Source organism: Olea europaea, chromosome 2 (assembly GCF_002742605.1).
Source record: "Olea europaea var. sylvestris chromosome 2, O_europaea_v1, whole genome shotgun sequence".
Lineage (NCBI taxonomy): Eukaryota > Viridiplantae > Streptophyta > Magnoliopsida > Lamiales > Oleaceae > Olea > Olea europaea.
Genome location: NC_036238.1, coordinates 16,333,391 through 16,347,932, shown reverse-complemented (window position 1 = coordinate 16,347,932; position 14,542 = coordinate 16,333,391). Strand labels below are relative to the sequence as shown.

Sequence of the window (14,542 nt, the reverse complement as noted above, 5' to 3'; positions counted from 1 at the left end):
GTCGTCGACCTGCCCCGAAGCGATTACAGATTAATTTATTTTTTTTAATAAGTACCAGTTAAAAAAAAAAATAAGTGGACAATTTGCTTTCTATTATTCTTTTTATGAATGATGCATAAAGATTGAATATGAATTGAGGTTGGAGCTTTTGAATTATTGAGTAGGAATCAAGTTCGATGCATAAAGATCAAGGGACAATGATATTGTTTAGTATAGTTATGCTGATAATATTGTGTATTAAATTTGAATTTTGCATTTGGGTATTGGGAAATTGTTTTCATTTTCATTTGAAATATTATTTGCTAAATTGACTTAATATTGTTTTTTTTTTTTTTGTGTTATAAGAGAATATATCAATTGTGAATTGTGATATTAAAAATTAATTTGAGTATTGTGAAATGTAATTTTGTGATTTGTGAAAATGAAAATGAGAAATTGGGAATTTATAATTTGTGATAAATTGGTGCGGGGGATTGAACATTGAAACTTTAATTATATTTTAAAATTAATTTTAATTCTAATATAGATTGTGGAATTATTTTTTCAATCGATGTCTCAATCTAGTTTTTGTAGTAGTGCATCTAATCCTGTAACTATTTCTAATCGAGCAAACGATTTATTAAGCATTAATAACACAAAGAAGTCTCATATATCATTTATTTTATATTATTTCGAATTGTATTGTACTGTAATTTGATAAAAATATACGATTTTTACATTTTAGTGTATTTACATATAGATAGAATAATTTTTAATATTATTCAATTTTATATTAATAAATGACATCACTATACGGCCGTTGACTGTTGATGGTGATCAACAATAGTCAACGACGTTGACCATCAACTATCAAAAATTGTCCTAAGTGGGCCGAAGTCCTGGATTTTCCACTGTTCGTGGTTATTAACCGCTTGAATTGAGCCGAGCCGAATCGAACTGAATTGACTTGCGTGTTTATGTTGCGATTATGGTATGACAAAAAAATTGGTGATTCGATGATAGTTTTGACCGAATCGATCCTAAACTAAACCGTTGCCAACCCTACATAGATCTTGATTATTCATCTGACAAATTCTTGCGCCTCAATCAAATGCAACTTTTACGTACAATAGGCTCCAAAAGTGTTAGTAGGTTATGTACAATCATTGTTCATATCGAATATTATCTTTTGTTCAGCTTTCACCACGATGGAAGATCAAAATCTTGTAATTCATTTGGGTCCGTGCTGAAATAACTCATTACTCAAGAGGCATTTTTCTGCTTACACTAGCATGGGAAAGACCGTAACTACATGAGGAAGTCCCTACATTGAAATTTGAAAAATCCCATATTTTACATGGATAAACCATATTTTCTTTGGATTGCTCTCACATCTTCTTGCAGCATAATTTGACAAAAAAAAAAGATGCCTAATAGGGTTTTCAAAAGTCATTTTATTGTTAAATTCCTGTAAAATAGCTTTGGTGCCGGCTAAATTCCCTCGGGAATCCATAACCGCAGCTAGAGAGAATAAAATTGGAAAATCCTATTATGGTAATGCATTTGGATATAACAAACCCAATTAAGATCATTATAAGAAAATAAAAGAAAACAAGATTTACACGAAAGTTGAAAAATAAGACAGCTATAAAATTCCTCTTCCTGTTCGTTTTCTGGAATTTTTTGTAGAAATAAAGAGATATTGGAGATAAAACTGAAGATAAATTACAGTAAAATTGTTTGAAATCCAATGTAACAAGGCCTCATCTAAAATTTTGAGACAGGAAGTTATACATAGCACTGGTGACAGTGCGACTGAAATGCAATTCTAACACAATTTTCTATTCTTTTTTCACCCTCGTCTGTTATTTATGCTAACCTCTTCATTCTCAAGGATTGAAGGATGTTCGGCTTGCATTGGAAATGTCACCACTCATCGTCAAGGCTAGCACGGTGAAAACACAGAACAGTGCAGACAAATATAAAGAATGATGTAAATTCAAAGAACATAGCTCCAGTCCCAATCAAACCAGCATGACGCAGAATAATGGGAATGGCCATACTCCCTACAGCAGATGCCCCTGTTAAGAACTTAGCACCGTTGATCCATCTGCAACAAAACAAAGAGTTAAATTTCCCCAAAATGTAAATAAGAGCTTTCAGGGTGGAGACAAATGGAAACAGTGGCAACTTGTGGACGTGGTTGCAGCTAACAGACATGTAATATTTATTTGGAAAATCATAACAGGATAATATCTTAGTAAAATGTTTTCAGCTTTCCTTAAAAGTAGCTTATAAGTTCATTTTTCTATCCGGTCAAAGTCAAACGTTAATTTTAAACCATATTCATAATTACTATCCAGTTATTATCTCCACATTACGTAGAATCCCAATACTTTTCCTCCTTAAAATTTACTTATAAGCTTACCCAAACTAAGGAATAATGTCATTCAGGTCACTTCAGCACAAGTGACACATAACGCGGTTACTTGTCCTGGCAAGGCTTCAAAATATTGTACCCCATCACAAATTAGCATAAAAAAGCAAGTCAAATTGATCTTATGGGCTAAGTATGCATCCTAATTTTCATGTGTTCTGATGTCATCCGGCTGTACATGGATTGCTTCAGCACTTGCAACAACAGAAAAAAGCACACCAGATTTATAAACTTGTGTATAACATTCTGATTAGCGTGAGAGCACAAGTTAATTAGCAGCAGTATCTTAATTTCACTCAAACAAAGCCTTATCCCAAGTGCATTATTTAGGACTAGCGCAGAAAAAAGTTCTTTTCAACTTTCATCGTGCATTTTGTTTAATCCTTTAGTAAAAATACAAGCTAGTACTGTAGTTACAAACATTGTACAATTGGTCCCATCATTTACATTCAGTCACATTTTTGACCTACGAAATGACATTTTCACAACACCATGCACTGGTTGATCATCAAACCTGTTGAATTTAAGAGAGAAAATAAGACAATACAAAGAGAAAAGAATTGTATTGAATAGTGTGATTTGTTTATAAGAGAGGTATCCTATTTATAGCCTAATTTGAGAGGACTGTTTTCCTTTCTAACCAATGTGAGACTAACTAACATTTACATTGTATATATATTAACAGCCCCCCTCAAACTCAAGGTGGTAAAATGGAGACCAACTTGAGTTTGGAAACTAAATCCTCAAGGCGTCCAGGAGGGTGCGTTTTAGTGAAGATATCAGCAGTTTGATCGGCTGAAGAAACTGATAATAGTCCAATAGTCCCACGGATGAGATGATGACGTATAAAGTGACAATCAATTTCAATATGTTTTGTGCGTTCATGGAATACATCATTGTGAGCAATTTGGATAGCACTTTGATTATCGCAGTTTATGCTAGTGGCAGTAGAATGGGTGACGCCCATGTCTTCAAGTAACCAGCGAAGCCAAAGAAGTTCCTGAGTTGTATCAGCAAGGGTTCGATACTCAGCTTCTGTACTGGATCGAGCGACTACTGTTTGTTTCTTGCTGCGCCAAGAAATAAGAGAATCACCAAGGAAGAAGCAATACCCAGTGGTAGATCTACGATCAGTGGGGCTACCTGTCCAATCTGCATCTGAGTAGGCACGAAACTCGAGTGAAGAGTGAGATGAGAAGTGGAGACCATGAAATAGGGTCCCTTTGACGTACCTGAGAATGCGAAGCACTGCAGCATGATGGGATGTGCGAGGAGCAGAGAGAAATTGACTGAAAATATGGACAGCATAGGGCGAGTAACTGTAAGATAAACAAGACTACCAACCAACTGGCGAAACAAGGTGGGGTCATCCAAAGGTGTACCATCCATGGGACTGAGTTTAGAGTTGAGCTCTAGAGGAGTGGTACATGTCTTACTATCTGTGAGTCCCGCTCGAGTAAGAAGATCAGAAGCATACTTTGCTTGCGAAAGATAATATCCCTTAGAGTTAGAAGTGATCTCAAGTCCCAAAAAGTAACTAAGCTTTCCAAGATCTTTCATTTCGACATGTTGGTTGAGATAAGTCTTGAGATCCAAAATTCCGAATGTGTCATCACCAGTGATGATCATATCATCAACATGGAGGAGAAGAAGGATAGTACCCTGGTCTGTTTTGCGAATGAAAAGAGCAGAATCATGTGAGCTGGAAGTGAACCCAAAATCTCCAACAATGGTGCTGAACTTGGCAAACCAAGCTCGAGGAGCTTGCTTGAGACCATAAAAAGCCCGACGAAGTTTGCAAACTTGATGCGGAAGATGATGAGAACCAAGAGGAGGGCACATATAAACTTCTTCAGTAAGTTCACCATTAAAAAAATCATTTTTCACATCCATCTGAAATAATTCTCAATGACGGACGGCGGCAACTGCAATTAAGCTGCGAACTGAAGTGAGGCGGGCATCCGGGACAAAGGTCTCCTCATAGTCAATCCCATACTCCTGGGTAAACGCTTTAGCTACCAAGCGAGCTTTGTATCGATCAATGGACCCAACAAAGTGAGTTTTGATCTTGTAAACCCACTTGCATCCCATGGCATGTTTGCCTTTTGGTAGGTCCACTAGATCCCAAGTGTGAGTGTTTTCGAGTGCCTGTAGTTCATCATTCATTGCTTTCTGCCAAAGAGGATCAGAACTAGCTTCACGATAAGACTGAGATTCATGGTGAGAAAGAATAGTAGAAAATACAACAAAGTCACGAAGATTAACAGAAGGAGTTTTTACCCGGTCACTTCGTCGAGTAGGGAGATCAGAAGTCGTTGGAGCAGATCCATTAGAAGAGACAAGTTCCTCAAAAGAGGGCAAGGTGGATAACTCAATTGAGGTATCTGTAGACATGTTAGTTGGTAATGACATATCTGAGAAAGAGATAGGATATGTTGGTGGAGATGTTGACTCAGAAGAAGATGTCTCAGGAGTGTCAGGAAAAAGATCTATGGAGAGGTCAGTGAATAGGAGAGGTATTGTCATGTGACAGGTGAAACTTGGATATGGAGGCGAACATCTTGTGTTCCCAGAAAACGACATAACGAGATACTCGGAAACGTTTGGAGTAAGGATCCCAACATCTGTAAACTCTGGTTCTGAGGAAGCAAGTTGATCCTAAACATAGTGCATCTCAGATAAGAAATTATTAATGGATTGTCCAGGCTATTGTTGCATACGATGTAGAGTGCCTAGAAGTTGGTATTGATGAGACAGATCTGTGGTGGTGTAGCGTTTCTGTAAAAAATCTCATAGTGACTTGGCAGTCTTGAATCTACCAAACCGGAGACTGATGGAGCGTACGCATGTGTTGCGAATCCAAGTGATAATTTGGTGATTTTTGCTATCCCATTCTTCGAGACGATCTATGTATTTTGTGTTGTCTTCTCCAGCGATTTTCTCTGGTTCGGTGATATTACCAGTAACATAGCGCCAGAGCTTTCTGCCCTTAAGAAAGCTTGACATAGCCTGAGCCCATATAGTGTAGTTGAGTCCTTCCATGACAATGAGAATAGGTTGTAAGGCCTCAAGATGCTCCATAATGTGCACGAAATTAGAAGGAGATAGAGATAAAAATAACAAGAATCGAACTAAACTGATCAGGAAATGACTGATAGAGTGGTGGCTGAGATGATGTCGATGGAGAATAAGACTACGACTATAGCAATGACCTAACAGATATGAAAAGGATATACAAGAGGTTTTTCTGATGTGAAGGATCCACTAATAGTGGCAATAACAGAACATACTCAACTCTTGATATATCGAGAACACTAAGAATAGTAGCTCTGATACTAAGTTGAATTTAAGAGAGAAAATAAGGCAATACAAAGAGAAGAGAATTGTATTGAATAGTATGATTTGTTTACAAGAGAGATATACTATTTATAGCCTAATTTGAGAGGAATGTTTTCCTTTCTAACCAATGTGGGACTAACTAACATTACATTGTATATACATTAACAAAACCTTCGTAATAGAGACTGAAGTTACCAAAATACCCCCATTCTCACACAAAATTTGGAAAGATCATAAAGGAAAAAATTGAAATACATAAAGATATGCAAGCAGAAAGAGGAAAGAAATTCTTAAACCAGCCTGCCATTTCAGCTAGCAGCCCCTCCCCCCAGCCATCAAACCTACCTCCATTTTTGAAACCTGCTCCTCACCACAACCCTTCTCCATACCCGCCAAGTTTACTAGTGAGGGAAACCAAAAAATAAAAAAAAAATAATAATAATAATAATAATAAAATAAAATAACCAAGAGAGAGAGAGAGAGCTCCATAGCCACCAATATTTTTCCCAAATCACTACCACCACAACCAACACGAGCACTTTACTTCTCAACCATAATATGCGTGGGATAAGGGAAGGGAGACATGAATCCTCCCTCACTCTACCATTCAATAGACACTACCAACCCCCAAATCCTTGTGATCACCACTGCCTGCAACCCCAAGGTCCACTTCCAACTAGAGGTGTAAAATGGGGCCTTGAAGAGGCAGCATTGGCCTTATAAAAATAAAAATAAATTAAAAATGGAACCTAGCATTGCCCAGGTTTCTAGAAGGGCCAGCCAATTCATGCCGGCTGATGGTACAATTTAACCTTTTTTGGGATGGCTGGAAGGGGAAGATGGAGGTTATGGGGAAGGTGGGTCTTGACAGATTGACATAAACCTTCTTCGTTTCTTTAGTTCTTCTCCCTTTTCTTTTCTTTCTTCTTTTAGACCATCAATTTGGAATTGACTGCAAGATTATATAATTTATCTAAAGTTTTTCTCTCCACTACAACTAGAGAACATCAGCCAAATGATATTATAACACACTTACATCTTCTTTAACACTTTTAATCAGCCTCTAGATCAGTCTACAAACAACTAAGTTCATAGGCATGCAATGGGGGACTTGAAATAAAACATAGATCAGTCATGAGAACTGTAATTAATGCGTCAAAATATTATGTTGACAAAAAGAACATGATGTCAAACGTACCAAGAAGATAATTCTAATGGAAAATTTCAAGATGTAATCTTGAACAATATCACTGAATACCAAAAAGGTAAGGAAGTTTATTTAAATTCCTGAAATGCCTGAGTAAAGGAATACTCACCCCCCACCATCTCGATTGACTAGAAAATGAGTTGACCCTCCGCCAAAGAATAAACAAGGCATTGGCACTAGAACATACATAAGAGCTGCGAGAACAACATTTTTGTTAGTGAGGTCAGACATTGACAGATTCAATAATCAATCTTTCTAATGCAATCTCATTTAAATATACATAGACATTCACAAAAACCTGATAACATCGGCCACCAGTTGTTGTATATGGCACAAGCCTGCAATCAATAATTATAACAGAACAAAAGTGCACCACCAGAACAAGTATGCAATAATGTGCCCATAAGAATAAAAAACGAAAATCCAGACATATTTGCTTCAGAAAAACAAGAGAAAAGAAATGCTTTGGAAAGTAAACACCCTTGACATGTAAAGGATCAATATAATTTTTATAAACCACTAAAACATCATTCAGGCTTTTTGTTCTTAGCAATGACCGTTGGGATATTATTAGTTGTGAGCCAAAATTTATTAGATCTTCCGATGATAAAAGAATGTTAACAACCATATGCTCCTGTTCACTACATGTCAAAATGTTATTGAGCAACTAAAAATAAACTTAGAAAATATGATACTCAAGCTAGATTTAATCCATCTCATCTAAGGTTCAAGGCATCAGTTCCTTGATAGCAAATTACTTAACTCCAATTTTCAAATTCAGTAGCCTCTAGATACAAGACCTATATCTTCTAGAGGAGGTCTTAACAATAAACCAAATGCACATCCTACCAAACTGTGATCCAAAAATTTTGAATTAATAGAATGCAACAAAAGAAGATACATTAAGAGACCGATGTCTTTCTTCAGTTTGATTGGTTTCTGTCTATACATTGTGCAAGAGTTAGTATACAAGATATATAGCCAGAACTAGAACCAGGATTCTAGCATTAAGATGCTAGCATATTCCCAACTCAATTAGAAGTTCTGAATGATGACAGCACAAATAATTGCTGTTTGAACCAAGTTCCTCTACTAAAATCTTCAAGAGAGTAGCCTCAAGAACAGCTAAAAATTCTGAAAATCTACTTCAAAAATGTGAGATAGATGCTATTAACGGTAACAAGATATACAGGCATAAACCTATCAGAATTTGAAGCAGTATGCTAGATGAGAACATGAAAGCCAGCCCTGCAAGACTGATCGTTTAATGTTACGTTAGAATATTTTGTTAGTCAACAACAAAAGATTAAGGGCCTGTTTGAGTCCCATTTTCTTTTGAGAATGCATTTTGAAATAGTTGATTAATGGAGAATGTGTGGTTAAAAAATAAAAAAATTTTGGATTTACATGTGATATTAGTTTATTGAAGAATGTGTGGTTGAAAAGAATAGAGAAAAATGTATTTTGAAAATAATAGGAATCAAACAAGGGTTAAATTCGTAAATTCATATTTCTACTTACACTGTATTTGAAGACCAGAACATCATTCGTCTGTTAGAAAATAATGGAATATTGACCAGAAAAGGAAGCCAAAAAAAAAAAAAAAAGAGTTAAATTCAAAATTACTTGCACTCTGTTCAGAAAGATATATACTATGAGGCCAAATTTGGCAGCAGAAAGCAAACCATAATATCAAAATTGCATAAAGCAAAGCAAAGTTTAAAAGAAGACTATGACATAAAGATAGTGAGTTGGCCATCAAGATCTCTTCCAAATTTTGTGGTCACGAATGTTCTTCAGGTAAGACCAACTGCTTCCCAAATACTGAACATAGCTAAAGCAAATTGGTATGCCTTAATAGATGATGGCATGTTTGCTTGTATAAAAATGATGAGATGATCTCCCTCCGAAGGATATAAAATATGTAGTCTACAGTTGCAGCTTCTAAATACTTAAGAAACTCAAAAATACAAATATCCATTGCCCAGCAAATCTTGGGTGCTGGTTTACACCTATAAGATGTTCGTCATAAAATATTTTTCAACTTTTGTTCTGAACACGATGCAAGATAAAATCTACAACACGACACAACTTTGAGACGAACTTCTTCTATTCTTCCATCCCGATTCACTAGTTTTCTTCGTGTGAATATCAAACCATCATTCAAAAATAAAATAAAAACTACTTTAGCACCATCAACGTGAATGCCTACCATTGAACACACAAAATTTCTTATTAAATATCATAAATTAAACAAAGCCTACGTTGTGTTTGGCAGCACGATATTGGGGCCTCGGAGTTGCAGTTTGTGGAAGACTGTTCAAGTCTTAATTGGAAACACCAATTCTGGGACATTACAAGCTGCCAAACACAAGCAGAGAAAACTGACTGCAAAGCCTCAAAAGAGAAGACGTTAAGGCGACCGCTAAAATTGTCTTCACTGTAAAGCTTTGATCTTGAGACTAATTCAATTAAAACACTATAGTACCGCAACAGTGTCAAGGATAGTGAAAATTTAAAACAAAAGGTTACAACCAAAGCTACCTTTAGTTACAAAAGTTGACCTAGTTGCTTCCTTATAGAATAATTACGAATAAATAAATTGAACGAGGAAAAAGGAGACAGAGAAAATGAACCTTCAATGGTCATTGCCATGTCTGCAAACTGAATGGACTATTGATTTTTAGAAGTCGATGCTCAAATTCCTAATGGATTTACTTCAAATTGGGAGGAGTAGGGGTGGATGAAAGAGGACAGAGCAGCAGACTCACAACTGGAGGTTTGTTTCTTCACCATTTTCAGAGCAAAATTAATTTCTCTCTCCTTTGAGTAAATAAATGAAAATGGCCATTAGACCTTGACTGATTTATAAAAAAAAAAAAAACGAAAACACAATTTAAATACACTTTTTTTAAAATATCCCTCTATCTTCCTCTCTCTCTTAACGGTTTGGAGACAAGAAATCAGATTCATTGACATTCGATCGTCTAGACATCTCCCTCACCAAAGAACTTTCGATTGCCGACTGTTAACAGTTGTAAATGTTAGTTTTTGTGTAATTATAATTAGATTATTGGGTTTTGTTGAGTTTTAGTTAGACTGTTGATTGGAATATTATTTTTGTGGTATGAAATGCATAATATAGGCTAGATTTGCGTATAGATGAAATTTATTGATCAATTTTGATTGTTTGCAGAGCTCCAACTCGTCGGAAATGATGGATTCCAACGAGAGGAGACTAAAATGTTTCAGCCGGTTGTTAATAGCCCCGTTCTAGAACCGACTGTTTAACAACCGATATATATATATATATATATTTTTTGTAATTATAAATTTCCTAAATTAATTTAAATCATTAAATGTTTGGAATTTTTAACTACATATTTTTTTAATCAAATTTAAAGAAATTTGTTATTCTAAAATTATTTTTTTATTTCTAATTTTAACTCTTTATTTGAAATTGAATTTTAATTTTTATTTTAAATTTTCATTTTAATTTTAAGAAATTTGTTATTTTAGAATTAATTTTCAAATTAATTTTTTAATCCGAATTTTAACTTTTTATTTTTAATTTAATTTTAATTTTTTATTTTATTTTAAATTTAAATTTTCATTTTAGTTATAATTTTAATTTAAAGAAATATGTTATTTTTAAATTAATTTTGAAATTACTTTTTTTAATTCTAATTTCAACTTTTTATGTTAAATATAATTGTAATTGTAATTTTATTTTAAATTATAATTTTAATGTAAAGAAATTTTTTATTTTAAAATTAATTTAAAATTAAATTTTTAATTCTAATTTAAAATTTTTAATTTTATTTTTTAATTTTATTATATTTTAAATTTAAATTTTCATTTTAGTTATAATTTTCATTTAAAGAAATTTGTGATTTTAAAATTAATTTTGAAATTACTTTTTTAATTCTAATTTCAACTTTTTATGTAATTGTAATTGTAATTTTATTCTAAATTTAAATTTAAATTTTCATTTTATATAATTTTAATTTGAAGAAATTTGTTATTTTAAAATTACTTTTTTAATTATAATTGTAATTGTAATTGTATTTTAAATTTAAATTTTCATTATAATTTTAATTTTAATTGAAAGAAATTTGTTGTTTTAAAATTAATTTTCAAATTACTTTTTTAATTATAATTTTAACTTTTTTATTTTAAGTTTAATTGTAATTGTAATTTTAATTTTAATTTTTATGGTAATTATTAATTTTCATTAATACGATTAAAAATTCATGAATTTGGGTCTTGCATATAGTAATTACGATCCGGTTCGCTTAATTTTAGGTTATTATGCGTCGTTCCATTATTTCATGTACAATGTTCTAATACTTTGTTTCAATTTTTTTCATTTGGATGCAGAGTTGAGACAGATGTGAAGTAAAGTTACGTGGAATAGTAACTTTGACAGCTTCACCCAGGTCCTGGAGCTATTGGACGACCAGTATGTAGATATGCCGCGTCAATCCTTTCTGTGGCTTCTATACCCTATAGAGAGTTGCAGTATTCGGGTCAGATGATTGATGCTCTTTTATGTCGGTTGATGAGTCCAGTTGACGGGATGCCCTCCACTTCTCAAGGGGAAAGTCGTAAGCTTTTCCATGTGTCGAGTTTGCCCTACTGACTGGATTGAAGATTACGGACGATGGGGCAACTAGTGGCAGGACTCAGAGAGGAAATAAGCTACAGGACACTTATTTCCAGGGACATGGGGCGGTGGTTTTGCCTCAGGTGACGGATGCGATTAGGAGATGTGACGAGATGTTGGACAGACTGAAGTTAGGTATGGTTTACACCATTGAGAGCGTGATGCGATGTCACCACAAGAAGACTGCGATCGATCTTTTCCACATCGAGATCGTCGACAACATAGATCACTTCAATAGTTATCCATGGGGGCCGCCGATGTTTCAAGAACACCCCCCACATCTTCACCAGACCGTACTCAAAACCCAAGGGGCCCGTGTGTAAGTACGACACGTACGGATTCCCCTTGTTGCTGCAAGTAAATGATTAACGCAATCAATGTTAAAATATTTTTCTATTGAATTTGAATGTACTAATTTATGTGTTGCAAGTCTGGGCGTAGGAAATCATCCCCATATTGGGCACTCGCTTTGCGCGCGAGAGGAGACACGCTGTCCTCGGATGCACAATTGATGAGCATCTCAAGCGGAGGGATGTCCCACTAGGAAACAATTATCGACTCTTCTCGATGACCCTCATGTGAGTATTATAAATTTGTGATTTATATTGTACATAGTTTAATATCTCATTACATGATTTTATCATTTTAAAATGTCAATATGTCAACTTGAAGTAATAACTCATTTGACTTCGTCGATGGAGGAGGAGGCGCAGGGTCTCGTGCGTGAAGTAGTAGTTCCGCACGCCCAAGACGATCAGATGTCCGATTCAATCCCCGATCGAGACTAGGTAAGTGAATTATTGATTAGTATTTTTTATGAGTTAGCAATTATTGAATAAGTTAATAATATGTAAGTTTGTGCAGGACTGCAAGCCAGTTGATCGGGCATCACCTCCATCGCCGGCGTCACTTCCTCCCCCTCAGGGTGATTAATCTGATGATCTGTACCATCACCTGACTAGATTTATGGTGCAGGAGGTCGGCGCGCTACGTCGAGAGCTGGCAGGAGTTATGTCAGGGGAGGTTGGCGCGTTGCGTCGAGAGCTGATAGGAGTTATATCAAAGGAAGTTGGCGCGCTGCATCGAGATATGGTGGAGCGGGTCGACGATCTAGGATGTCAGTTGGTAGGAAGGGTCGAAGATATAGCTGATGATGTTAGAGTGCTGCGCGGGCATTCAGGATGAGGTGATAGCACTTCGAGGTGATATAGCAGGCAAACGATGGGGTGACGAAGGTGACGACCGGGGGGATGATCGAGAGGATAGAGTTGGGGGTTACCCACAATCGAGGTCGGAGGATGCACGAGACTCTTTTCTTCAGTCCATGGAGGATAGGATGGCTCCGAGGGCGGAGGAGGGGATGGCCCCAAGGTCGGAGGAGGAGGTGGCCCCGTTGGGGACGGGAGCAACGGTCGAGGAGGTGGTGCCAACGATGTCGAATGAGGGGGTCGAGGAGGTGGTGTTAACGCGGGTGGATGAGGTGGTGGGCCCCTCGGGGATGGGAGTTATGGTCAAGGAGGTGGTGACGACGAGGATGGAGGAGGAGGAGGAGGAGGAGGTGGCGATCGTTGGGGTGGAGGAGGGGACGATGCCCGAGGTGGGCAAGGAGAGGACATTGTCTTTCCTTTCATGGCTGAGACAAAGAGGAGGAGGTTCGTTGATGTGACGATCCCCAACCTATTTCAGGAGTTGGACCATGTCAAGTGGAAAGCGTTCGAGGCGAAGTGGAGAAGAATGTTGCCCGGATTATTATTCATGATATTAGTACCTACCAGTGATCGTTACTCGTCTACGCTTTTTTAACATTTCTTTGTTTCTTTTGTCAGGACCAGCCGTACGATTGGTAGTGTGACGATCTTCAATACTTATAAGTGGTTTCACAATATCACCACTTCAAGAGCTTGACTTGCCAACGATGTAAGTGAAGTAGTCATACTGTTAATTTTTATGACTTGTATATCATTGATTGTTTATGCAATAAAATAACTCCCTTTTGTATTGCTATTTTTTAATGCAGCACATCGACCTGGCCATAGACTTGTTGCGTGATCGAGTTCAAACATATCTAGGCTCATTTGACAGTCATGGCCGAGTCATACTGAATTTGGAGTTCGGACGAAGCGTTGACATTGAGTACCAATCGCTCCAACATGCCGACAAGGAATACGCGGTGCCCGACTACATGCTCAAGTGGACAATAGGGATGTAGCCACGTGTCAGGGGAAGTCATGAGAAGGTTGTACACATATGTACATACCAGTGAACGTGAATCATCACTGCATAGCATTGGAGATTGTGTTCACTGAGTCTACTATATATGTGTATGACCCCGATTATTTATATTTGACACAAGGTCAGCTCAAACAAAATCTGGAGTCCATTGTTGTTTTTGTCCCTATGATGGCTAGACATGCGGCATTGACTGTGAAGAACAGATTAGCCGTCGTGCAGGACACGACCACGACGAAGCAGACAATATCGTAAGTGATTCTAAAAATTTTAAAATTTAATACTTAATTTTTTTTTCCACGGTACTGATGGAACTCATTGTTCATTTGCAGCCATTTTTGAAATAAAGTATATCGAATTTCTGAGTATAGCACATAAGGTTGATGGAATCAACCAATCCTGAATACAGAGTTGGAGGAATAAGTTGGCGTGCGACTTATTCTACTTTAATGGTGATCCGTAGATTTATTGTAATTATTAGTTGTAATTTTTTGTAATTACGAAATAATTGTAAATACTGTAAATATTGATTTGTTGTACTTATGAAATGTTTGTAATACACTGTAACGGATTATAAAATGATTATTAGCTACGACGACCTTTAAAATATCATAGAATAAACACAAACACTGTTTAATTCAGATGGACAACATTACCAAATGATCTAACTATCATTTAGAGGAAC

At 36.1% G+C, this 14,542-nt stretch overlaps 1 protein-coding gene and 1 pseudogene across 8 annotated transcripts; both read right to left on the bottom strand.

Annotated features, from left to right (window-relative positions):
• Window positions 1-1,681: 1,681 nt before the first annotated feature.
• On the bottom strand, window positions 1,682-9,800 carry LOC111412466 (vacuolar protein sorting-associated protein 55 homolog). 8 transcript variants are annotated; one of them, XM_023043408.1, is made up of 6 exons: window positions 9,599-9,800; window positions 8,484-8,513; window positions 8,167-8,218; window positions 7,261-7,300; window positions 7,072-7,156; window positions 1,682-2,089 (listed from the first exon to the last, which is right to left on the bottom strand). In XM_023043408.1, exons 2-6 carry the CDS (start codon window positions 8,507-8,509, stop codon window positions 1,906-1,908), a joined length of 387 nt encoding a protein of 128 aa, XP_022899176.1. In that variant the 5' UTR covers window positions 8,510-8,513; window positions 9,599-9,800; the 3' UTR covers window positions 1,682-1,905. The 8 variants fall into 8 exon arrangements, with proteins under 8 accessions (XP_022899176.1, XP_022899169.1, XP_022899193.1 ...); XM_023043401.1 differs by having other exon boundaries at window positions 8,484-9,800; XM_023043425.1 differs by lacking the exon at window positions 8,484-8,513 and having other exon boundaries at window positions 9,227-9,799.
• LOC111412456 lies at window positions 2,096-7,061 on the bottom strand (annotated as a pseudogene).
• Window positions 9,801-14,542: the final 4,742 nt, after the last annotated feature.

What these genes read in the sequence shown, in the direction of transcription:
- LOC111412466 (XM_023043401.1), bottom strand. Translation starts at nt 8,509, where the DNA reads ATGATGTTCTGGTCTTCAAATACAGT. An exon ending in CTGGTGGCCGATGTTATCAG is followed by an intron (nt 7,157 to 7,260) that starts GTTTTTGTGAAT and finishes TTGTTCTCGCAG; the next exon opens with CTCTTATGTATGTTCTAGTG. An exon ending in GTCAATCGAGATGGTGGGGG is followed by an intron (nt 2,090 to 7,071) that starts GTGAGTATTCCT and finishes GTTTTGTTGCAG; the next exon opens with ATGGATCAACGGTGCTAAGT.